Source organism: Pseudoliparis swirei, chromosome 22 (genome assembly GCF_029220125.1).
Source record: "Pseudoliparis swirei isolate HS2019 ecotype Mariana Trench chromosome 22, NWPU_hadal_v1, whole genome shotgun sequence".
Classification (NCBI taxonomy): domain Eukaryota; kingdom Metazoa; phylum Chordata; class Actinopteri; order Perciformes; family Liparidae; genus Pseudoliparis; species Pseudoliparis swirei.
In genome coordinates this window covers 12,680,150-12,704,876 of record NC_079409.1, presented here as the reverse complement: position 1 = coordinate 12,704,876, position 24,727 = coordinate 12,680,150, and the positions used below count along the sequence as shown (strand labels likewise).

The 24,727-nt window shown below is 39.9% G+C and overlaps 3 protein-coding genes across 6 annotated transcripts; 2 read left to right on the top strand and 1 right to left on the bottom strand.

Moving 5' to 3' along the window:
- The first annotated feature begins 4,859 nt into the window (after nt 1-4,859).
- On the top strand, nt 4,860-6,029 carry msmp2 (microseminoprotein, prostate associated 2). The gene is made up of 3 exons (XM_056444721.1): nt 4,860-4,968; nt 5,661-5,769; nt 5,846-6,029. Exons 1-3 carry the CDS (start codon nt 4,860-4,862, stop codon nt 6,027-6,029), a joined length of 402 nt encoding a protein of 133 aa, XP_056300696.1.
- A 1,105-nt stretch (nt 6,030-7,134) lies between these two features.
- On the top strand, nt 7,135-17,758 carry nbn (nibrin). 3 transcript variants are annotated; one of them, XM_056444397.1, is made up of 17 exons: nt 7,135-7,247; nt 7,706-7,827; nt 9,091-9,218; nt 9,425-9,584; nt 9,679-9,782; nt 10,572-10,689; nt 12,898-13,088; nt 13,202-13,302; nt 13,413-13,551; nt 13,656-13,852; nt 14,386-14,548; nt 14,715-15,372; nt 15,500-15,577; nt 16,169-16,303; nt 16,428-16,541; nt 16,626-16,675; nt 17,367-17,758. In XM_056444397.1, the coding sequence occupies exons 1-17, from the start codon at nt 7,217-7,219 to the stop codon at nt 17,398-17,400; spliced, it is 2,523 nt and encodes an 840-aa protein (XP_056300372.1). In that variant the 5' UTR covers nt 7,135-7,216; the 3' UTR covers nt 17,401-17,758. The 3 variants fall into 3 exon arrangements, with proteins under 3 accessions (XP_056300372.1, XP_056300371.1, XP_056300370.1); XM_056444396.1 differs by having other exon boundaries at nt 7,136-7,247; nt 14,380-14,548; XM_056444395.1 differs by having other exon boundaries at nt 7,136-7,247; nt 14,377-14,548.
- A 1,839-nt stretch (nt 17,759-19,597) lies between these two features.
- On the bottom strand, nt 19,598-24,485 carry osgin2 (oxidative stress induced growth inhibitor family member 2). 2 transcript variants are annotated; one of them, XM_056444399.1, is made up of 7 exons: nt 24,425-24,485; nt 22,445-22,537; nt 22,146-22,282; nt 21,853-22,053; nt 21,672-21,763; nt 21,530-21,579; nt 19,598-21,247 (listed from the first exon to the last, which is right to left on the bottom strand). In XM_056444399.1, the coding sequence occupies exons 2-7, from the start codon at nt 22,509-22,511 to the stop codon at nt 20,400-20,402; spliced, it is 1,395 nt and encodes a 464-aa protein (XP_056300374.1). In that variant the 5' UTR covers nt 22,512-22,537; nt 24,425-24,485; the 3' UTR covers nt 19,598-20,399. The 2 variants fall into 2 exon arrangements, with proteins under 2 accessions (XP_056300374.1, XP_056300373.1); XM_056444398.1 differs by having other exon boundaries at nt 19,598-21,579; nt 21,865-22,053.
- Nucleotides 24,486-24,727: the final 242 nt, after the last annotated feature.

The following is a 24,727-nucleotide window of genomic DNA, read 5'->3' as shown; positions in this document are numbered from 1 at the left end:
GCCACAGTAATCATTTTAGACTCTTTCATAACCAGTTGAAAGTTCATTACAGTAATTTTGAGTTAATTTGTGTAGTAGGGCGGTTGTATGCATTAAGGGTAAACAGGTGTTTATTATTATTTCAAAAGCACCTTATGTTCCCCGGATTCAACGCATGTAAACATGAATGACTATATATATTTCAAAATGGTTCCAGATATTGGTGTTTGATTTACGTTGATGTTTTAATACTCTATCCTTACAAGCAATTGGATGTCAACATACATTATTTAAATGGTTTAATACATCAGCTAAATGGAGACTCACTTCAGATAAATGTTTCAGGCTCCATGAACTTTATTTGTTCAAACTGAAACTAACTCTGACTCGCTTGAAGATTTTGACCTTTGGTCCATACGAGCGGAAAATAATTTTGAAGCTTGGACTGAATCAGAGGGAAGTCATTTTGCTTTTCAAGTTAGTTATTAGACTGAATATAAATGGCTAATTATTTTCATCCAAATTTAGCTTCTTTTTTTATCATTTTTTCCTGTCATCTCTCACTTTGATTCACACTTGCCCTCCATCTGTTGGAGATCACAACACTGCCCCCAGGCTCACAATTAGGCAATCAGAGGGCCATCATTCTGCCCCAATAGGCTCACAAGGTCAGCTTGTAGCGGGAGAGGATGCAGACACGGATGCAGAGAGGAGGTCTGATGTCATAAACGAGCGCTGCTGTTCATGGAACTGCCTACTCCTACAGAACAGCATACAGCGTACCGCTGTGTTAAAAAAAGTCTTGTTTGATGTTTGTAAACGAAGGAAAGACGTGATGGTTAAATATAACAGTTGAATACCGATTACTGGATGAAGATACTGCATTCTGGATATACAATCACTCCCCGATCTCACGGTGTACTTCCTGTCAGCTTCACCTGTTGTACACATGATTCTCTTTTATTTAAAACAAACATCCAGACGAACCTGCGAATGACAGTGTAATATATATTCACATATGACAGATGAAGTCAGCATGTGTTAAAGTCCCACACTCCCCCACCAGAAACACACAGATGAAGTGATAATACTACCAGTCCACTTGACAACCAGAGGTCATCCTGACAGCCAGCGGTCAACTGCCCTGATTGTAACACTCATTTCCCTTTTTATTTATATATTACAATTGATTTAATTAAAAGTACAGAAATATTAGCAGCAACATACACTTTAAGTGTACACAAATAAAGATACCTGATGCTGAAACAGGATGGCATTCATACCACACATTTAGTTTCTATGTTTTTGTTCTGCAACACTATTTTTTTATTTTATTTTTCATTCCATAAAATTGATCAATAAACATCTTTGTAAAGAATGATTATGAAAATGAATACACTGTAACTACATTTGATACATGTGTGCATCCCTTTATAAAGGAAGTCTTTTGTGATAGTAACAAGATACAACTATTGACAGTGAAGTGACCGTCATGTCCTCCCTACAGGCAATAACTGAAAGTTATTTGACTTTGCATCTGCGGTCATGTGTGTGTGTGTGTGTGTGTGTGTGTGTGTGTGTGTGTGTGTGTGTGTGTGTGTGTGTGTGTGTGTTCATGGGAGCTCACAGTAGGATGAACATCACATCTATTGATCAGGCTAATGTGGGGAGGAAAAGCTGCAGGCCGTAGTAGCTGATCAATATACCTCTAATTACATGGGGCACAGGGTTGTATATAAATGCTGTCCCACTGAGGAATAACTCATACACACAGATCATAGCTCACATGCACAGTTAGTTCTGAATCACTTTTTTTAAATACCTTTTTTAAAGGCACACACTTAGAGTAAACGTTTTTCTTTGTTTTGCTTTTCTACTGACAGTACACAGGGACGCTGTGTGTACATCAAGGACATTGGTAAGCATCCTCATATTTGTATTTGTGTGTGATGTTGAAGTTTACCTCGACTCTGTTTTCCCACCTCAACCCCATCTTTCCTGAAGCCAATATTCACTGATTCGTTATAATTGCCAACAGAACCTCTTATTTCTGTGGTTTGTGGCTGCCTCCCTCAAGGCCCTTGTATTGTCCCATCCCTTTTGTGTTTGACTGGTTTTTCAGGTCTTTCTCCATTATATTGTACTCACTGCACAATCTCTACGTGATTATTTGGGACCTACATTTAGTCTGAAGCAATTAAATCCCACTGTATTATCTCTCTTATCTACAGGATTTTCCAGCCTGCTGAGACTCCTCTGACTGGCTAGAAGCTGTGTGATATGTTTGATATTCGGTTGTTCTTGTGCTTCATCTTGTCAACTAAATATCAGACATATTCCGACAGAGTCTGGCATTCACTTCTGACCTGTGTTGTACCTCTGAAAAAAAACACCCATGAAGTGAAGATGTTCAGGTAAATGGTTTTGGCTGGTAAACTTTAAACAATCTGTGTATTATTTTCTATTGCTACATATTGCTGCTGTCAGGCTGCACAACGAACTGCAGTAGATCACTTATAACACTAAACACACTCAGCACTTTACTTTATTTCCCCCTGTATGTTTAGTATTTAGTATTTAGTTGTTTTAGTATCGTTATTGTGTTTTGTGTTTTATATTTATTTTCATTGATGCTCTGATGTACACCGCTGCTTTGATTTTTGAAATGTCCCCACTGTGGCACAAATAAAGGAATATCATATCATATCATATTGTAGAATATCATTGTTATGTTCACTTGTATTCCTTCATTTTAATAGCAGTTTATTTAATTAATATATGTGAAGAAAGTTGTGAAAATACATTATAAGTATCATGGCGCTTTAGATAAATGAAAAAAGCAAACCGTTAACAATGATTTATTATATATTTATTATTATATTATATGTTCTCAATAACACTCTTTCTTTTCCAGTCCCTGGACGTATAGTTCAATGTTTGCACATTCTTTCAATCTCGCTTTCAAACACACCCAGATAATAATGTATGACGTGTGAGTATACATCCTGCTATGTGAGCAAACAGGTGTGCCTCCTGACACAGGACAGGTCTGAGACAACAGACAACACAAAGACAACTGAAGTCGGTAAATTCAGTCCTGCTTTATTCTGTTGTCTGCCTATCGTCTTTTATTATATAACAACTCCTACATGTTTATTCCATTTCTGCTCATGATGATACTTTTTTCCTTCTGTTGCTTTAGGAATATACAAGGATTTGTTTGTCATCTCTGATGAGGATATAAATAAAACCTGATTGCATGATAATGTTGTCGGCAGTGGTTCATTTCTGTCTCCACATCTCGGATTCATGCCCTATTGCATCAGATATAGTGAGCTTTATGCTTCAGATACTATTTTTATATTTAAATTAACTGAATAAATGTGCTTTTGAACATTTGACTCATGAAATGTCCTCCCTCCCTGTCAATGAATTCTGAAAGAGCATTTTATTATGTAATAATTCAATTTTCTAAGCGTAATAAGCGATGTCCTAATGTGCAACAGCCTGTGAGAGCACTGGCTGGAAAAAGCAGTGGCACTGATGTGAGAGATAATATGCTTTTTAATCAAATGAGTTACTGTATAAAAATACACTGAATGAAAATGAGTTACTGTATAAGAATAATGAAAACGCAGCCAACCAGCGGGTATCACATATTCACAGAGCTACACTGTATTGTGAATATTACTTAATATATACATTGAAGGATTGTCTCAGGCAACCTCCTTACCCCCCTACTCTGTCCAAGCAGCGGACCCGGAGAGTCATGAATGCATGTGGGTGTGTCATTGTCATTCATCTGATCAGCAGTCACGTTTAAAGGGTAAAGTTCAGGTTTGATGTTAAACCTGTGGCTCCGGTTTTAGATGGTTATCAAAATGTTGGCCTTAATTTTGTGTCATTGCCGATAAGTTGAGGTTTCACAAAGTCTCTAGGCAATGACATCACCTATAAGTAACAAACAAATCTGTGTGTGTCTGTGTGAGTCTGTGTGTGTGTGTGTGCGTGTTTGTCTGTGTGAGTCTGTCTGTCTGTGTGTGTGTGTGTGTGTGTGTGTGTGTGTGTGTGTGTTTGTGTGTGTGTCAGCCTGGTTATGCCCACATAAGCACGTCATCCGGTTAGTTCAAGACAAAACGCACAAAGACACTGAAACCCATCCTCCAACACAAAATAATCTCCAATTTAACCAAGAAATCTTGAACATCATGCCTCCACTCCTGCTCGTGGCAAAAACTCAAAAACATACTAAAAGAGACCCGTAATAGGAACATTTAATTAATTTCAGTGACTCCAGTGAAGCAACATTTGCTTGACGATTCAGGATATGACATTTAATTATGCAACTGATGTGATGAATGTGATCATCAGTCGGCTGTAAAAGAAAGACAATTTTTAAGGAATACAATAGAAATAATAAAAAAGTTGAACAATAAAAGCAATAACTTCAAATGAGCTTTTGTAAATTAGTTAGTGAGAATGTGCTCACTTGTTACATTAATGCTTGTATGGGTGGGTGTTTGTGTGTCTGTACCCTGTATGTGTGTGTGCAGATAGAAGGTAATTAATGAGGGGGGGGATAAATAGCCATGAAGAAAGTAGAGAAAAATACATTCTGGTTCAGTATAAATATCTGAAGGGGAAAGAGCATTAGTTAAAGAGTTGCGCTGAAGAGGAGAGAGCCGAAAGGGAAAAGAAGAAATAGAAAAAAAACAAGAGGGTGAATGAAAGCTAGAAGAACAGAAAGAGAAGAAAGGGAAGGCTTTTATTTTACTTTGTTGAAACTTTGAAATTGGTAAGACTAGCAATCTGGTATTTTTCTTATTGGGTTATTGTGTTTTTTTGGAGTATGTTTTACTGTGCGCTGCTTCTTATCAGAAATGGCAGACACAGCAGGTGGAGTACTTTTGGCTTTGCTGTTGTTGCTGAGTGCCAGTGTGCCATGCTTCTCTGTGTATAACAGCGGCGAGTGCTTCTTCAACACTAAAGGTGCAGTATGTGTGTGTACATGTGTGTGTGGACATAATTAATCCTATAGGCTTATATGGGTTCATGTGACAAGTAGAAAGTAAGGAATTCATATTTTTGTGGTACCGATACTTTACTATCTGCTACTTTATACTTCTTTGCTATATTTCAGAGACAATAATTGTACTTTTTGTAATATTTTGTATGATTGATATTACTTTGCACATTCAGTTTTGCCGAAACATATGATAATTCAATAATATAAAATACATATTTAAATAATTAACGACCCAAAAATAAGTACTCAACATTAGCTCGACCCAGATCTGCATGAATGATCATGCACCATTAAAAAAACTATAATATAAACATGTATAATTATTTAACAGGTTAGTAACAGTATTACATATAATTTACCATTATATCAAGTAGATTTAGCTGATAATACTAAAATGTATGTACTTTTACTTAAACTTTAATGTAGGAATTTTACAACATACAATAACTGATCTGATTAAAAAAACTATAATATAAACATGTATAATTATTTAACAGGTTAGTAACAGTATTACATATAATTTACCATTATATCAAGTAGATTTAGCTGATAATACTAAAATGTATGTACTTTTACTTAAACTTTAATGTAGGAATTTTACAACATACAATAACTGATCTATAAGTAATAATAACTGGTATATCTTTCTTTTCAGGGAGCTGTGAACACATGGGGCAGGTGTATGGGATAGGAGAGAGCTGGGTAACCAGGGACTGTTACCAGTGTGTCTGCATGGAGCCTTTTGGAGTAGGATGCTGTGACCAGTGAGTTTGTTTTACATTTTTAAGTATTTCATCTCATTTGGATGTGGCGTACATATAACTCTGATATTCCCGACAGTGGATCTGACCCTGTGGACTATCCAGACTGGTGTGAGGTCATCCGTAAACCTGAGTCTTGTACGAGCGTTGCAGTGATGAGAGTCAATCACAAACTACCATGCCTCTGGGGAAGAGGCCGTCTCAGACCTGCTGCAGGCCAACCTTGGAAATCTGAAAATGATCCAGCAATTAATGGAAAATAGCAATAGAGCAATGTGTGACGTTCATTTTGGATTGAATACATATAGATCCTGGGTTTTATATTATCTTAGGGTTTGTGAGGGACTAAACTATGTCTAATGTTATTACAAAATCTGCAAATAACTATAGGGATTATCTGTTACCTTTGTTGATGATGATACTTTCACATTTTTTAATTGTCTTGTATATGTTTGACTGTCTGAATGTGTGGATTGTTTCTGGTTCATTTAAAAAAAAGAAAATGAAATACAAATATTGTGTATATCTAATTCAAGCTATGTTTAATTTCTGGTTTTGTTAAACGTGATATGTGTAATTTACCAATTCACTACAACTATCAATTGTTTTATTACGTGCTTGCTCAACAGTTGAGCAATGTCATAGAGAATAGGTAATACGCACCAAAACAGAATATATTATATATGGTGCTGTCCCAATCATATTTTGCCTTTAAATAAATATTTGCAATTGTATGGAAGACTTCTTGTCACTCCGCATGAAATGTCAGAGTATCAAAAGACATCTAGGTGACATGTTTGGTTCATTAACACAGAAAATACACTGACAAGGTATCTTATGAATGCCATCAGGGATCAATAAAGGGATCAAAAAAGACTTTATCGTAACCATAAATAGTTAAAATATTGTATTGGTTGATTGTATTTTGTATTGTATTATTATTATTATTATTATTATTATTAGTGGTAGTAGTAGTAGTAGTAGTAGTATATTGTCTAAATCTGCAAAGTAACCAAAGTTATCAGTTAGATGTAGTGGAGTAAAAAAGTACAATATGTAATAGTTAGTGAAGAAAAGTTATAAAGAAGCAGAAACTGATAATACTCAAGTAAAGTACAAGTACCTCAGATTGTACATAAAGCCTCCTCTGCAGTACTTGAGTAAATGTACTTTGCACCACTTCTACAACCGAGCATATTACCATTGATGTCTGCAGGAATGTATAATATTTATTTAATGACAAAGACTAATTATAATCTGTAATATAGTCACTAACCCCTGACGAAGGCGGGTTATTACTTTTATTTTGAAACGAGATCAGTGGCGCAGAGTTTGTACGTCACACGGAAGCGTGCGATACGCGTTGATAGGTTCTGACTTTAAATGTTTCCTTACCTGGGAGTTACTGGGGGTTTGCATACAAATGTAAAAGCCATCAAGAAGCCATACAATGTGGATACTGGCCCCTCTGGAGCCCGGAGGTAACTATTTTTCTCGGGGTTGATATCTGTGACGCTTCTTAACGTGCACGTTTTCTGGGGAGTCTTTCCTGCACGACGTCGTATGTGTTCACATTGTAAAGCACTGTAATTTTGAGAAAAACTCAAAAAATTGTTGTTATTGAGTCAACAATTAATACTAATGCTAACATGAATTGCTCTTAGCTGATCTCAATGTAAGTGGACACGGTGCGGGGCACAGGCGAGACTGCGTGGGTGCGATGCACCGTTGGTCATGTGACTGTAGTTATCAGTTAACTAGTGAAGGGATACTGGACAGCACAGGAGGTTATCTGTATTAGTTGTCATGCATTCTCTTATCAATCTTGAGATGATAAAAATCCCTCAATAACGAACCAACATGGAGCAATGCAATACTGATGAATCTCAGCCAGAACAACAACAAGATCACAACAACCTGTGTGTTTGTTTCCTCACAGGTGAGACCCACTATCTCCTCTCCAGTAAAGAGTATGTGGTTGGACGCAAGAACTGTGACATCGTCCTACCCAACGACCAGTCCATCAGCAGGGCTCATGCTCACCTCACTGCTGCTGACCAGGTAAGAGGTGTACAGTATATATGTTGTTATTTATTGGACTGAACCATATTAAAAAGACAACTACATCTGATTGACAGGAGTTGTTTACACAAAGGTTGATATATCTATTCAAGTAAAGCCTTTTGTTTGATCTGTTAATGTCTTCACTTTCCTCTGTAGTGAGACGACCCTCCGGACAGGATTTAACATGTCTGGAGGGTCGTCTCACCCTAAAATTACCTAAAATTATCTTTTGAGAATCAAACATTGAGCTCTCCTAGGCTCTAAAGTTGAATGTCCGCACAGTTATTAACAGAGGATTTGTCCAACCAGTACAAAGTATTCCTACAAAAAGAACAAAGGTAAAACCTGCATTGAAATTGCTCAAAGCAAAGCAACATAATTAACTTCTCTGTTGTTGATCTATATCAATGAGTACAAAATACTGTATCACTATGCAGGTCTGTGCCATAACGATTAGTTTTCAGGTTATTTCAGTTTGTTTAGTCGTCTCATATTAGAAGTGGAAGTCAATACTTTGCAGTATTATCAATAGATTAATGTGACTATATCATCATCATTATGTCAATTAGAGGTTTAATTATGATTTAATTTGGTGTGGAGGCACTTCTGCTCAGAAGGTGGTGCTATGGCTTCATTCGAGCGGGACTAAAACAAAATATGTAATAGGTCATCACCCGACTAATTGTTTTGCACTTCTACAGTTACAAATATAATCTTAAAATACAAAAGTAAAGTTTAAATTGTGTTTTTTCAATGGTGAAAATCGGTTGTTTTAAGAAAATGTGTACTCTTCCAGATTCCACCCTTTTCTGTTTCTAATGGGGGATATTAACCTTGTAGTTGTTAAATCATTGCATTTTAAAACCAACCCATAACATATATTTTTATTTTCATCCATAATTATCAGACTCCTCTGGGTTGTTGTCCTTCCGTTTACTTTGATTCTCCTGTGGCATAAGAGTTTCTTGAAGTAATTCTCTACAGTATCTGTTATATTTTAATACTCAAAAGAATAAAGATTTCTCCTTTTTTTTGTTCTGCAAGTCACCTGTTTAGCATGTAGATGCAGCTACAGTCTTCTCCACGTTGTCCTACGTTGAAGGTTTTATTGAGTTTCATGTCTGCTTGGCATTCCATTTATGGCTTATTTCAAAGGAGAGGTTTCTCTTTGAGACATGAATAATTGAACAGAAAGATGTTCGATGGTTTGTTTGACTGATGGACGATTTCACAAAATGCTCTTATGAATTCTATTCATAGACGCTGACTTTAAAAGACACCTCCAAGTACGGTTCATTTGTCAACAGCCAGCAATTGACACAGAACACGCCAGTGAACCTAAAGTCAGGAGACAATGTTACATTTGGGGTTTTCAACAGCAAATTCAGGTAAGTTACAAATAAGAAGTTACTTATGTTTTACATCTCAGGACCAGGGCCACTGGGTCTGGCATCAGCTTTTACTTTGAATTGCACTTACATTGTCACGCCTAGTTTTATTTCTCCCAAACTCAGAACATGCTCAATGTAACTAACTCGCATAGGAATTTCAAGTTGCATTATGAGTCTCCTTAATCGTTACTTCTTCCTCTCAGTGTGGACCATCAGAAGCCAGTGGTGTGTTCTTCATGTTTGGACAATGAGGGCAAGGCGTCGCTCTCTCAGGCCTTGTCTGCTTTGGGTGGGAAGCTGATCAACACCTGGACTCACGAGTGCACCCACCTGGCCATGCCCTCTATGAAAGTCACCATCAAGGTCTCAAACTGACTCATGTACTGTCACTAGGTGGTTAAATGCTATGTGTTTATCTCTGAATATGTGTACGATGTGCTTCTTATTTTTTTTAAAGACTATTTCTGCTCTGCTGTGCTGCTGTCCCATCGTGAAGCCGGAGTTCTTCATGGAGTTCAGCAAAGCCGCTCAGCAAAAGTTACCCCCTCCTAAAGCTGAGAGGTACAGAACAATCCACACTGATACGATGTCCGGCCACACGGGCACTTCAGCATCGTTTTCTAAAGGATATATTTAGATTATTTTTCTTTTTCCTTTGTTCTCTATCTTATGCATTTTTCACTTTATTGTTGTAATTTAGTAAAATGTAAAATATTATATCGGTGGAGGCTTCAAATAAGCCGAGTTGGCTTTTTTGTCTCTTCCTGCACTGTGATATTCATTTATCTCTGTTGTGATTTTTATTTTTGTTTTATTGTTTGAATTGTGCAAAATAAATAAATTAAATAAAAGGATCTTCATCCACAAGCCAACCTTTGAAAAGGCATTTCACATGACCAATTACGTACACGGGGCATGTGCGTAACGGTGTGAACAGGAAAACAAATTCTACTAACCGCAGTTGGTTTAGTTGCTAAACATACTGCTGAGGAAGAACGGTGATGGTGGAAAGATGGACCAGAGATTTCTTTGCATGAACCGACAACAAAGTCAAACTGTTGATGTTAGACCTGGCTGTTTGTTTTCATGCAGAAAAAGGTCATGTGACCGTAGCGTGACGAATCAGGAAAGGACCCAAACAAATAGCGAACCAGCGTGTCTACGTCATCCTCTCCAAACTTCTGCGTACTTCAGAGTTTTCAAGCGTATCTGTTTTCGATGCTCTAAAACTCTTTGTGTATTGTGGACGCTCTGTGTAAACGTAGCAAAAGGAAAATGCCGGAGAATGAACTGAACTTCTCAGGCCACACTGAACCAAACATCTTATTAAAACATGTACATTGTTTTTAGGTTCGTCCCTGAGATCGATGAACCCAGTTTGAGTAAAGAGGACGTTAACCTCGGAGCGATTCCAGTTCGCAAACAGCTCTTCAGCGGAAAGACTTTCATATTCCTCAATGCCAAACAAGTACGTCTACATCTTTCTTTGTGATGACTTCATATTGTTTTCATGCTCTGCAAATCACTCGGCCACAGTAGAGCTTCAGCTGGACAGTTTAATTGCAGTTAACCCTCAGTCAGTAAAGGACAACAGAACAAACAGTCATATAAATAATAGTCTGTAACTGCCCATCCCCCTGCTTCTTTTTCTGTCAGTTGTCTCGGAAATAATGGAAAGTCACATGATCTTGTCAGCGTCTTGTTTATCAACTGAACATCTGTTGCCAGGCAGTCTGCAGCGCTGTGATCCTCTGAGACTGACGGCTCCAGTGGAGAGCACAGGTTTTGAAAAAGCTGCAACTAATGATTATTGTCACTATTGATAAGAAAACGTATTACCTAGATTAGTTTTTTAGTTTATAAAATGTAGAATTGTTGTGACTTTCATCAATTATAAACCCTTACCTTACCGTGTATAAACCCAATAATGTCCATGACAGACAAATAAGTAAATTTAATCTGACGGAAAACAGACACATCTTTGTCATTTTTAAAAAAGTAATAAAAACGTGTAATAAATTACAATTAAAATATATTAATATAAACATATTACTGGTGTTTCTGTGGAATAACCACAGCAATGAATCGTAAAAGGATTAAAATCTGAACTGCCAGCTGAGATCAAGTGCACTAGTTATGAAACCAGTAAACCCATTGTTACTGTTTTTCTGGACTTATTAACGTATTAAGTCTGTTGTCTTATGGACAGTGTTGGGCAAGTTACTGAAAATTAGTAATCAGTTATAGTTACTAGTTACTTCTTTTAAAAGTAATTGAATTACTTTACTAGTTACTGTATATCAAAAGTAATTAGTTACTAGGGAAAGTAACTTTTAAGTTACTTTTATGTCTGCTTTTTTAATGTCATGAACAGTACTGAACAGTCAAACACAATAAACATGTTGTAGACCTATTTATTGCAATCAACAGGGCAACAGGCCTTCAAATCAAGCAGGAGTACAAAAGTCCCTTTTAATACTTAACTTAATACAAAATAACTGTCTCAGTCATTTAACAGTGTTTTTTTTTACCACATTAGGCCCAATGAAATAAAAGTGATTGGCCTACAGTATTAACACTAATTAAAAGAGAAAACAAAGGTGCCTTGAGGTGCTGCATATAATTGAGGGGCGGGTGGGGTGCTAGTGAGGCGTGTACGTGCTGATCTGGAGTCAGTTTGGTAGGATTTGGGTATAAATAAATTATTTCATTTAAAATATGGATTTTTATTTAAAGATATTCATGTAATTTGCATGCAAAATAGGTCTACCCGAACCAGCGGACACAAAATTCAACCAGCGGCAAAAACCGCGGACCTGGCAACACTGGAAGTGGTTGTCAATCACAGTGTGGCACCGTGCATGCTGGTCGAGGGGGCGTGCCTGTGATTGGCGGAGTAGAGGGGAGGCGTGCCTGTGATTGGCGGAGTAGAGGGGAGGCGGGGTTAACCTGCCGGAAAACGGAAGTTAAGGGTGGTTGACGGGAACCGTTGTTGTTGACGTCCGAGCTGCTGAGCCGAGAGGAGCAGCTGTCTGTGTTGGTGAATGCCCAATAAAGGGAGGAATAATAACGTCGTCCCGTCTCCGTGTCATCAGTCCATAACGTCCGAGACGTTACAATATCATTGCGCCACCAAGGTCCTGCGATGTCGGATCAGAAGCAGCTAAAGTAGCCTAGCTTGTCTTCTTGTCTGCAAGTGCTCATTTTTCACAAAAGAGAGTAACGCGAGTAACGAACTCATTTAAATTTCAGTAACTGTAACTGCGTTAGTTGATTAAAAAAAATACTTCGTTACATGCTCGTTACCGCTATAAGTAGTGGAATTACAGTAACGCGTTACTTTGTAACGCGTTACTCCCAACACTGCTTATGGATGTTTGTAATGGTAGAGAATAAGGCTGATGTGTTTCTTAACCACCATAGAGTTAATTAAAATAAGTATAAAAGTTGTTATTATATTTATGGTATTATTATCTACAACATAATTATAGAATATCCTCTGAAACAAATGCTTTTACAATAACTAAAATATTGATGGACCGCTCAAAGGCTTTAGCCTTCAAGCAGACTGCCATGAGGGGAAATATCAAATCAAATAACTGTATTATCTGTAGACACCGCGCTGTGTTTTTGATCTGCTGGTTGTGTAATCCGTGCCTTCTCCTGTCGTTTGCAGCTGAAGCGCCTCAGCAGAGCAGTGGACTTTGGAGGTGGCAAGAGCCAGCTGCTTGAGGACGGCGCTTTGCCCCGCGGCCTGCTGGAGTCTCCTCAGAGCTGCGTGGTCAATGTTATGACAGACAGCTCCCAAACTCTGCTTCCCCCCTCTACCACAGAGTGGGCAAACTCTGTGAAGAACATTGTTCAACGGTTTGCACAAACTCCTGTTTTGGCGATTTAAAACATTTTTATTTCTCAAAGCGATGATTTGTGAACTCTTTGAAACTCTCTCTGTGGCATTTGTCCTTTTCCCGCTGAAACAGAAAAGGCCTCCGAGTCATCACAGAGTCGGAAATTGGTTTGGCTGCCATCTATGCTTCCTGTGTTAAGTACTGCAATCCATCCAATCTAACACCAGACTCAGGTGGGTGTCCAGACACTAAAGCACTGAATGCCTTTTTATTTTTCTTATTTTGATAATGATATTTTATTTATTCATAGTTTTTCTTTCATTTGTTTCCGTCTTTGTTTTAGTTTTAGAGTTGGCACCAAAAGTGGAACCCAGAATCCCCGGTGCTTCGCTGTCGCAGAGCGTGGCGGTGGAGGAGACCGTGTTACCGGCAGCATCTCAGAACATCACAGCTTACGCAGTCAACACAGAGCCGTCACAAGGGTACAGACGAGCACCGCTCAGACACGCATCTTTTTTGTGTTTAAGTTGTCCGAACTTTTCATTGGTTAAAAGAAAGCCTTTGTGTAACTGTACTGGTTTATCAGGACCGAGCTATGTGAAGGCACAGGGCTGATGGCGGTCGGGGAGACTCCAGAGAGGAAACAAAACCAGAACAGAAGTCAGCTTCTTGGATCCAGACCTGTTGCTATGGAGACGACCACTCAGTACATCGTGGCCGATACAATGAACTCGTCTTTCAACACTGTAGAGAACACAGACTCGCAGAGGAAGAAGCCGACAGGTAGATGCAGCAATCTGTCTTTTCATCTCTTGAGACCTAAAGTCTTGAAGTATAGATACCAATCCAATTTTGTAATTGTTTAAACTTGAACAACATACACAGTTTAGAGTTCCTCCCTCTTTCTCAACAATATAGTTTGGCTCTAATAGATTGTATAACATGTTTGTTGCATTATTATAAATAATATAAGAGCATTGACGAAAGTGTAATTTGGATCAATCGCCTCCATACCAATCCTTTCATTTAGCCTAGTACAGAGTATTTGTGTTGATACCAATCTGATGTATTGCATTGGTGCATTCCTACAATGTATTTGGCTCTACTTATCACATATTGAGTGAAATATATCTATTCAGTAGCTTCTGGCATATAACAAGTTATTGAGTGAGCCTAACGAGAGTGGTAGGTGGATCGTGTTACTTTTGGACAGAGCCAGCCTAAAGCTAACTATCCCTTGAATGCACTCATGATAGGAACATCAGATGAATGCCTGTAATGCTGTAACAAATCAATCAATGATTTAGCAGTTTCAGGTGCAGGCAGTGGTGACATTAAGTCCCAGCCAGCTCTTCCCAGGACCAATGTTGGCATGAAGACATTTCTACCCAAGCTCTCTTCTCAAAAACGAAAAATCTCTGCACAAGCCTCCCCACAATCAACTCTGACCACTTTCTTCCAAACTGCCAACAAGAAAAGGTAAACATCTGCTCTTTAACATAGGTCGAGGACTGTAGCGTGTTGGTAAGAATGGAGTGCACTAACTGTACAACTAATTCAACCAATTTCAATAAACATACCTTTGACTGACAATAATTTAAGATGAAAGTGTTATCTCATTCTTCTCTTTGTCTTCCTCATCAAGGCCTTTGGAGGAAGAGCCCTTCTCTTTCATGTCCGAGCCTAAACGTCCTGCTCTGGATACAGACGCCAAACAGACACCAAACACTTCAGCCAGGTCTAATGAAGCATCTTCATGTTCAGACAGAGCCCCTGTGGCAATATGCCAGACCCCACTGGGGTCAACAGCTGATCTTTTTGTAGGACGGTCAGAGGCTCAGCCAAACAGGGTCTCCCATGCTGTCCACGAGGAGCCATGTAGTAGAAAGAGGAAGGAGATGGAAGCAGAGATACAAATGGATGAACTGGAGGCTCTTATGTCTGAGGATATGGACTTCCTTGATGAGCAACCGTCTGGGAATCAAGGCCAGCAAGCACAGCTAGAAACGCTTAAATCAACCGAACAGAAACTAAGTTTAAATACGGTTGCGGCTTCGTCTTCAAGCAAGAGGCAACGGGTCCAACTAGAAGAACATGTAAAGAACCAGAAGCCACAGGTGGGCCTGGGAAAAGAAAAGAAGCAAACATCTGGCCAGCATATCGTCACCATCAAGACAGAGCAGGTGGATCCTGTAGAATACAAGACGACAAATAAAGGGTCGAGCACTCGTCCAGAGGTGTCGTCTGCCAGTACAAGTAAAGACATACAGCCTTTTGAAGATGATGACTCGTCTTTCATTGAGGTGAGGATTTACTGTCACTGTTCTTTTATTCATCCAGTAAGTCACAGAAAAGAAAATGAAAGCCTAAACTGACAAACGTTTGATTCACTTCTCAGTTTTCACTATTTCCACTCTTTTATTCCTACAGGATGTAGAACTACTCAAAGTAGATATGTGCCAGCCTAAGACCCCTCTGCAACCGGTTGCATTGAAACTGGAGGTCCAAGTAAGTTCGGCTAAAAATCTCCTACTATTACACTTGGCTCCCTTTCCTCTTTTTTAATATGCGACATGTTCTAGCTGTAACTAGACTTTATTCCTTACTTATATCTATGTGAAAGTTGGCCTTTCCATTTTCAATGATTCGAACGCTTGGGACAGATGGAAACCATTCGACACATCAAAGTTGGCAACTGCAGTATTTCCTGTGGTTGCAAGCCAAGCTTGTGACCTCAAACATTTTGATGTGGCTCCCGCTTCCATCTATATCTATATATATATAAATATATATAAATATGCTATGTAATCTATATCCAAATATTAACCAAAATTCAAAAAATAGTTTTTCAAGAATTTAATTCATGTTACAGTTTCCGAAACACAAATGCATAGCATTATATTATCTTTATATACTCAAATATAAATATTGGTTCTGGCCTCAAGGATCCAGCGTTTGTCAGCGGCGCAGCATTGAGAACCACTCAAAATCACTTTTGTGTCTTGAGTTGTTTCTTGCATGTTCTACAACTTTAATTAGAAACAAAGATTATGAACTGTCCATCAAACAAAAGTGACTCATTAATGTGTTTTTTTGCAGGAGTCAACGATTGATGAAGATCTTCCTAGAAAGCTGTTGCTAGTGGAGTTCCGGTCTCTCACTGTGACCGTCCCTCCCAAAACCAAACCCCAGAGGATGCAGAACAACACAAAGAACTTCAAATGCTTCCGGAAGGTCAGATTTAATACAATGCAACTTACACAACAGATACAAAGAGCCATGTGTAGGATTTAGTGGCATCTAGCAGTTGAGAATAATGTTATTTCTTCATATAAACGCGCTTATGTGCATGTGACAGATCTGCGTGCCGGGTGTAGAGGGCTCACCCCGCATCATCAGAGGATCTGATCTGCTGGTTCACAGCAGAGGCAAAAACACTGATCTGGATGAATGGCTGAAAGATGCAGTTGAGGTACTTTTGTCTCTCCGATTCTCTCACCTGTCCGTGATCCGTTTGAGGCTTGCTTTTTATGATTTGAGCCTTTGTTGGTTTCAGGATGAGCGTCAGAGCAAACGGGACCAGAGTATTGGAGAGGACCTCTTCAGGTGAGAAACTGAACTTCATGTTCTGTAAGATGTGAAGTGACTGACCCCCTAAATCTATAATGTAAAGAAGAGCTAAACCGTTTCATCTTACCTCGGTTTTGTCAATAGCCTGACATTTACAAGTAAAACAGTGGCTCAATGGAGGGCCAACATGTTGAACACCTTCCAACATGTTAACAGATAAAACACCAAAACAACAGCAGCATATATTTGCTATTGATTCAAAAGCAGCAGTGATAAAGCTGCAATATGATGATGATGGAAAAAGAAAGTTTGTACATTGAAAGTAACGCTCCTACATCAATAGCCAGAGACCGAATGTAATCCTCTCACCAGATTAGTATTCAGGATGAAAGTTATGAGACCTCATGGGAGGTTAGAAAGAACTGTGTGTGTGTGTGTGTGTGTGTGTGTGTGTGTTCAGTCAGTAGTGCGTATCCGGGGAACAGACTCTGCTGCTAAGGCATCAATCCGCTATTTTGTTGGTAGGTCTGAACAAAGTTTCCAGACGTGGTTTATTGGAAGCCTGTTTGCTTTAAGCTGTTCAAACACTGTCCTCATTTTACAGCGCTTAATTTGGGCTGTTTTTATGGCTTGTTAAAAATGACTCTCCATGATGATGATCCACGAGGAATGTTAAAAGCCCATTCTGACATGGACGGAGTTTCTGAGATGTTTCCTGTGTCTTTAGGTACAACCCCAGCAAACTGACCAGGAGAAGATGAAATGTCGTCATCTTCACGTCCTACGGAGAGAATTCATTTCACAGGAACGGGAAGTGTGTCCAGCTCCATCATCAAAGTATCAAACGGACTTCAGAAATCATTTCATAGATAACTCCTGATATCTGTAGTTCAACTATAATTGCTTTATAACTCCTAAAATGATCAGAAATATTGTTCAGTGTTTGCTGTTCTTTCTGTCTGTAAATGTAGGAAGTGAAGCTACTGACGGCCAACAATGTAACACAACATGCTCGTGTTCAGAGATTTTTCTCAAAGTTTTATTCGTCATTAATAAAAATTGCGCCATACAAAACATTAAAAACTCTTTGTTGTACAAGAGAGCATGACAACTCTGAAAGCAGCTTTTCTTTTGTGTTGGAAGTTAAGACCAAAGGTTTTCCCTGGTTTTATCTGAACTAGAAACTTAAGAATGGATTCCAGTTGTCGCTTCTTGAACATCTCCGGTTAGCCTGCGGGAACCATTTTTACAGATCGGAAACTGTTCAGGTAAGTCGTCGTCGTGCCAACACATGTATGGGCCTTTCTGTGCCCATAGATGAAGCCCACCTGTCTGTTCATATTCAAGGCAAGTGCCACGTATGAGTTGAGAGTGGACTGCAGTTGGCATGAGTTGTGCTGAAGCAAAATGAGCAGCACATTGTCAAAAGGTAGGAGACCGGCATTTAAGCAAAATGATTCTCTAAATGTTGTTCTCAGTACTTGCTAGTTACTTTCTAAAATCCATACAAAGCTGTACTAAAATGTTACGTATGTTGATGGACACACGATAAACCTGTTGGTGCTTCATTGAGAAAGCAGATCGCTCTTGGAGTTGAAGGTTGGTGGGCAGAAGTGTCCGACTTTCAAAACAAAATTCAAAAGGGTAATAATTAGTTATTTTAAACAGTTATCTCCACTTCTGAGTCACCCCGTCTTGGCATACATTTTTCCCGTTGCCCTTTTCTCTATTGCTTACAGAAGCTGTGGCACTATTTCAAGCCTGCATGCATATGTTTAATCTCCATATCAAAACAATATCCAGAACTCTGAAAAAAGGAAAATTAATAATTCAGCTGAAATGTAATATTTAACATGAGAGACAATATTTTAACTAGTTAACTATTATCAAAATGTGTTCAGTAATGTGTAAAACTACACAGCTGTTTAGTGGAAAAAGTAAGGTGACTACAGTAATGTGTTATTTAAGTAATAAATTGGGGGGAAATATGTCATAATAAACCAATAATGAGTTGTGCAGCACACAAGCTGATTAGACACACTGCATAGGAAGGATGGAGAATGTAGTGGAAAGGACAACCTGTCTAAACTTATTTGACACTTGATAAAACAACATTGGCTGTTTGATGTGAAGATATACTTAAAAATGGAAGAATAATTGTATACACACACTTAAAGAGTTGTGCATTATGAAAAAACTAAATATCTTCATTTGGATAATGTGATTTGGGAAATCGACAATAGTAATCGCCACAATATGCAAAACAAAATGGCACAACGTAATGATAAAAATACAAAGAGGATGCTAAGATTTTGTTTGCTAGCTAGAAAAAGTTAATAATGAATATGGTATAATTAAAAAAATGGGCATTCTGCAAATGGGCCTATTTGTTTTGTCTTTTTAAAAGCAAGCATAATCGTTGAAAAAGAAGGTGCATTTAGTTGTCTTTTGTGCCTCAAGTTTGCATTTGTTCTGAATGTAAATCAGAATGTAAATTTGTTTTACATTTTCATTCTACTACTTTTCTTACTCCAATTTTGGTTTAGATTCAGATGAGCTGCCACTAACTGGCAAATCAACATGACAAGAAAATGTGCCCAACGTGTTGTAATTGTTGCGCTTATATATATCAGTGAACACCATGCGCCTCTTTATTTGGTCACGATGTATCTTTGTGGGGTAACACACTTATAAGCAAGAGTTCATTTGATGTGTTTGCATGTCTCAGAAGTTAAAGTAGGGAGAACAATCACAATCTTTCCGGAGAAAAAAGCATGCATTATAATCGGTGAAAAAAGAAGCTGTGCATTTAGTTTTCTATCGTGCCTCAAGGTTTGCATTTGTTCTGAATGTAAATCTGAATGTAAATTTGTTTAAAAAAACTGAATTTTCATTATTTGACAGAGAACCTTCTGAAGAGGTTCATATTGTATGGAAATGGATAAAAGAAGAAAAATGTAAAACACCAGAGTGATTCTTTAATGGTCGTATCTTCTTGCCAGGATACTTGAATCCAAACAGTAGAAATGCGTCTCCAAGAATACATTCAGATCTGCAAGTGAAATTATTTGCATAGAAAGCTTTCCAGTAGCAGTATAGACAAAGCAACAGTTCAGATTCATTAGACTTGTTGTTTTTAGGTAAAAAGCTTTGACTATGAACAATAGCAGCTAAACAAAGAATCCTCTGATGTAAATGAAAATGGTCGGCTCAGAATAATCAGGAACTTTACGATTGCTTAGCCATGAACTTGTTCGGTCACACGTTCTAAGATCAATCTTGTGAGCGGAGTCACGGATTGCTCTGCGAGTGTCAGTCGCTTACACAAGTAAAGCTATAAGTTGCATGGAGAATGAGCGCAATAGCATCATCTTTTCATTGCTGTTAATAAATTAATTGAAAGACACATAGTGAATGAATAAATAACGCTGATGAAAATAAGGACCCATTCAGGTGTGAGGTTACAAATTGACTAGAAAACATTGGCACATGGTAGGTTGGACTTCTGGGGACTTCTTATGAAGTCAGACAAGACTCTTGAAAGCTGTATTGTGTTTCTTTAGAAACGTATTAGTGTCCATCCACTGTATTTTTGGTCTCAGAGAGTTGTAATAACGCATTAGCTTTGAGAAAAAATGCTGCCTCATGATTAAAACAGTAAAACTCTTGTTTCCCCCTTCAATGTTTACATCAGTTTGTAAGAGTGCTTGAAATCGGTGCCCTATGACCAACATGTATTGCTCTTTCCTCCAACATGTTTTCAAATGAAGTTATTCTCTCCATTGCTGATCAGCGTCCCTTTCTTCTTGAGTCTCTTCAGCAGACATGAGGCGATGCCTAAAGCGCCGCCCTTCAAAAAGCGAACAAAGTTGTCTCCCACCAACGGGCCCATGGCAAACAGACCTGGCTCCTTGGTACACTCAAAAGTGTAGGGGTGGATGTCAATGGGGTTCTGTGTGCAAGAAATGGGTTTTGTTGGATCCTGACCCAAGTACTGGCCCTGGTCCTTCAAGAAAAACAGGTTTGGGTTTGTCCCGATCAGCACTAGAGCCATGGAGATCTTGAATGCCTTGAGAGAGTTGTTCCCCTGTAGCAAACACTTCATGTCAGACTGGAAGGACACCAAGCAATGTTGAGGGAAACTGGTGTAGTCAGGAAACAGGCCGACACTGGCATTACCAGCCATGTTACCTGCGGCAAGCTGGGGCTTTGGGCACATCTTGGCACACACTGCGGAGGCAATGCTTACTGCCTGGGGTCTGTTTGAAGCAGAGGGAACCACGTTTGTGTAGGTCTGGGAGCACATCATGTTGTAGACTGTGTGGTACTCTGGGTACAGGGTCTTGGGCAGCTGTTTGAAGATGAGGTCTGAGTCGTCTACGCTCTTACGAAAGACATGCAGCACTTGGATGCTGCTGTTACAAGCGCACATAATTGCATCGGCAGCACTTAAACCGGCACCTACAATTAAAACTGGATCAGAGTTCATATCCAGTTTTCTCTGGCTTAGGGCCAAACCCAGGTTTGAGATGCTGTGGAATACAAATGGTAGGTCCTCCCCCTCTGCGCCTAATCGAACTGGCGAATCGGACGCACCGGTGGCCAGTACTACATTCTCAGCAAACAGAGAGAAGGGAACATGAGTGTCATTCTGCACCTGCTGGTATCCCCTTACTTCCCAGAGAGCCCCCCCTCCTCCATTATTTAGACACTCTACTCCATTTCCCTCAAAGCCTTCATTCCCACCATCTCCCACCCCTCCCTCTCCTTGACCACTGAGCCTATTTTCCAGACCTTCACCCTCTTGCCCCCGACAGAGTTTCTGGACAGAGGTCACGTAGGTGTTGTCATCAAAATTCTTTTGAAGGCCCTTTAGCTTCACATAGTTACGGTAATAGGATGAAATCTCCTCTGGGGTGGCCCTGTCACTGGTTACATCCCTAGAGAGAAGTGATAGATGATGGGGGAAGTATTAGCAGAGAATTACACTAAGTATTTTTGCCATGTCTTGGCTGTCAACTTCTCTCATTACCTGCGCTTCCCGTTGGTCAAGTCCCTGTAGTTAACCCCAGGAAGCTCCATCCAGAGGCCGAGACTAATAGTCAACATGGAGCCCTCCATTGCCTGAGTAAAGAAAAGAAGGGTAGGGGAGAATGCAATGTCAGAGAACGGACAAGAATTGATAAAAAAAAGATGGCTGCAGCGGACTAAACCTTGTATCTTACATGCCAAGCACCTCCAGGCGTTGCCCTCCCCAGCACCAGATGTGGGATGTGCTGGTTGTCCCTCCTCCACTGAAGGACGGGGGGGAACTCGTAGCCAAAGTCAGCATTAGGGTGCAGAAGTGTGTCAAAAAGCACAGCCACAGGGTTCCTTGACCTCCCTTCGAGACCTTCACTCAAATATTCCAGTTCCTGCAAAAAACAAGTCATTATCATGTCACACCTGTATTATCATGACTGTGATTATACATGTCCATGTGCAAGGAATTCATGGGTGTTTGTACCTGTTCAGTAATGGATAGGTGCTTGGTCTCCTGTAGTTTCCTGTATAGTATTGGGTTTGGGTGGACAGTTGAGGTATCCAGGTAGGGCTTGTGTCCACTCAGCAGGTAGGACAAACAAATGCCGGATGGGCCGTTGCCTGAAAACAGATCCAGGTTTGGGAAAAGATGGATTAGCCTCACAAAGGAGCCCACGGCATTAACACACTCAAGTTCAACAAAGAAAGATGCTTTTCATGTTTTATGTGTTGGTGTAACAGCACAAAACCAAGAGGTCGAGAGGTTAAGAGCTGAACGTTTACCGATGATAACCACAGGGACAGTGGTTGGGTGCTCTTGTGGTAGCGTGGTCTCTTCCAGAAGTGGCATGGCTGCAGCCTGGGCCAGAGCCGGCACTGAGGAGGAATGATAGAAATGAGAAAGTTCCACACATTTGTGTAGTCCTCTATTTGATACTCAAAAGCAGAGGCTTTTTGTGCTTTGATCACATGCAACCAGCTTGCTGTCTTTTTGTCTGCCAATGTTGTTGTTGTCTCATGTTAGCTAAATTCCTGTCTCCATCCCCCGTCATCATCTGACTCACATACTGAACGCGAGAAAAAAACACGTTATTCATCCTGTTATTGTGCTTCCAAACACAGTCATGACCCTCCCTGCCCGGGGCTTCAAACTCCGCCACAACATGACGTGCCCACCACCCCGCTTTCGTCTTTGCCGTCCCGCCAACGTCCACACACCTTCTGTCCTATCGAACATGGCCTGCGGCACGGCTAGCCTCTCTAAACCCTTGTGCCGCTTCCCAAACAAAAGGGAGTTCTAATCAGATTTATGTAGGCTTGGGTCTGTTGTGAAATGCTGCCATTGAGCAGAGTGTGTTTTTGTGTGTTACGCGACAGTGCCATTGTGTGCCCGCCGGGCAGCAAATCCCCCCTGATCACTCCTCCGATTGGGCCCTAATCCCACTGGTCCTGTTTATGTCTTTACCGCCTCTTTCAACAGCAGCAGGGTGAGAATGTGGTCCTGGCCTGGTGACAGAGCTCCTCCTCCTCTCATACACATCCACCACTACCACACACACACTAAAAGACAATCGCGCCAAAACATTACTCACCTGCCACAACAAGCAGTGCTCGAACTAACCCTAACCCTAACCCACAGCCTTTGTACTATATCCCAAAACTCTGGCTCACTTTCTTTAAAATTCCCATGTCTCCCTGCTCCCAACAGTCTGCCTCATTTCACATGCACCCCTCCTCCCCTCCCTCTCTGTCTGACCTGTGTCTGTGACCTGTTGTCTTTGGTCGTTGGCTTGTTTACCTTTTGCATTGAAAGCACTGGGATTCCACACATTGCCTGCCCTGTATCGAGAATGTCGTGCAAGCAGATACTGGTGTATTCATGCCACTGGTCAATTTGACGAATCCCACAGTGTTTACTGTGAATGGATTTAAGTAGATCCCATCTAATCCACAATAATGTATTCTAATTTGAAATTAGACTGTCATTTTGACAATATTTTCCACTCGTAAACAGTATAGCAATAATTATGTATCGTAATTTTCTACAATTACTGGCTTTGGGAGTTTTCAATGGTATACTGTGTCTTAACAAGATTATTTATTCACACAATATTTTGTGTTTATGTTGTTATTTAGTGCCCTGATCATGCCGCTCTCCTCTATCAGTCGGATTGTTACTCTGTACATCAGTTACTGTTGTTGCATCAAGTGCCTTAGAGAGATGTTCATGATACAGGTAACTGTTAATACTATAGCACCATGTTTCACAATAAGATTTATATTACAATACTATTTTTTAGATAATGGTGACAAATGTAGGATAAATTAATTGATGGATTAATTGTTTTTACCCAATAATAGACAGTTACATCACATATCATCTGAGCTGGAGGAAACCCCAATACATGTTGTACAAGAACATGTTGTATTTATACAGAAATGTTGACTTCATTGTCAACATCTTTGCAACTTGCGCTAATTTGCATGGAACAGCCTGCAGGTCACACAAGTTCAAACCAGCTGTGTGTTTGTTGCTGCAGTGGAGAATGATAGAAGTCTGTTACCGCATCATAGAAATCACCCTTATGGGTAAAAACCTCCCACCATGTACTCCTGACTACGAGGACCAGTCCTTGACGACTGCATCCAATAAGGCACAAGGAGCACATGCGACACGCGGCTATGTCACCATCATTGCATAATTTAGGTCAAATACACACTTCACGGGCATCCGCAATACTCGTCCAGGAAGAGCTCTCCTACCTCGTTGTGATGTATCTCTCTTTGTCCCAGTTGCGTCCTGTTATCACGACCCACGGCGGCGTTTGTATAAATAGACAGACAGCGGTGAGAGGAACTCTGCGGGCTCTTTCATGAAATAATAAGCCATCCTCTTTCGTCATCACACACACGCACACGCACGTAGGTCGGACCAGTCTGCCAATGCCGCCTCAAGTAGATCTTATCCGTGTCTTGGTGGCAGCGTGAGGGAGAGAGAAACCGGGTGTTTTTGTCGTGTTTTTGTCGTCTCATGCGCATCTCTGCCCCGGCAGTCGTGCGCAGGTT

Bases quoted from the DNA above. Each gene is read 5' to 3' on its own strand.
- msmp2 (XM_056444721.1), top strand. From the start codon at position 4,860: ATGGCAGACACAGCAGGTGGAGTACTTTTGGCTTTGCTGTTGTTGCTG. The intron at 4,969-5,660 runs GTGCAGTATGTG...CTTTCTTTTCAG, and splicing joins GTGCTTCTTCAACACTAAAG to GGAGCTGTGAACACATGGGG. The intron at 5,770-5,845 runs GTGAGTTTGTTT...TATTCCCGACAG, and splicing joins GGAGTAGGATGCTGTGACCA to TGGATCTGACCCTGTGGACT.
- nbn (XM_056444395.1), top strand. From the start codon at position 7,217: ATGTGGATACTGGCCCCTCTGGAGCCCGGAG. The intron at 13,303-13,412 runs GTGGGTGTCCAG...TCTTTGTTTTAG, and splicing joins CAATCTAACACCAGACTCAG to TTTTAGAGTTGGCACCAAAA. The intron at 15,578-16,168 runs GTAAGTTCGGCT...GTTTTTTTGCAG, and splicing joins CATTGAAACTGGAGGTCCAA to GAGTCAACGATTGATGAAGA.
- osgin2 (XM_056444398.1), bottom strand. From the start codon at position 22,511: ATGCCACTTCTGGAAGAGACCACGCTACCACAAGAGCACCCAACCACT. The intron at 22,054-22,145 runs GTACAAACACCC...TGTTTTTTGCAG, and splicing joins ACCTATCCATTACTGAACAG to GAACTGGAATATTTGAGTGA. The intron at 21,764-21,864 runs GTAAGATACAAG...TTCTTTACTCAG, and splicing joins CGCCTGGAGGTGCTTGGCAT to GCAATGGAGGGCTCCATGTT.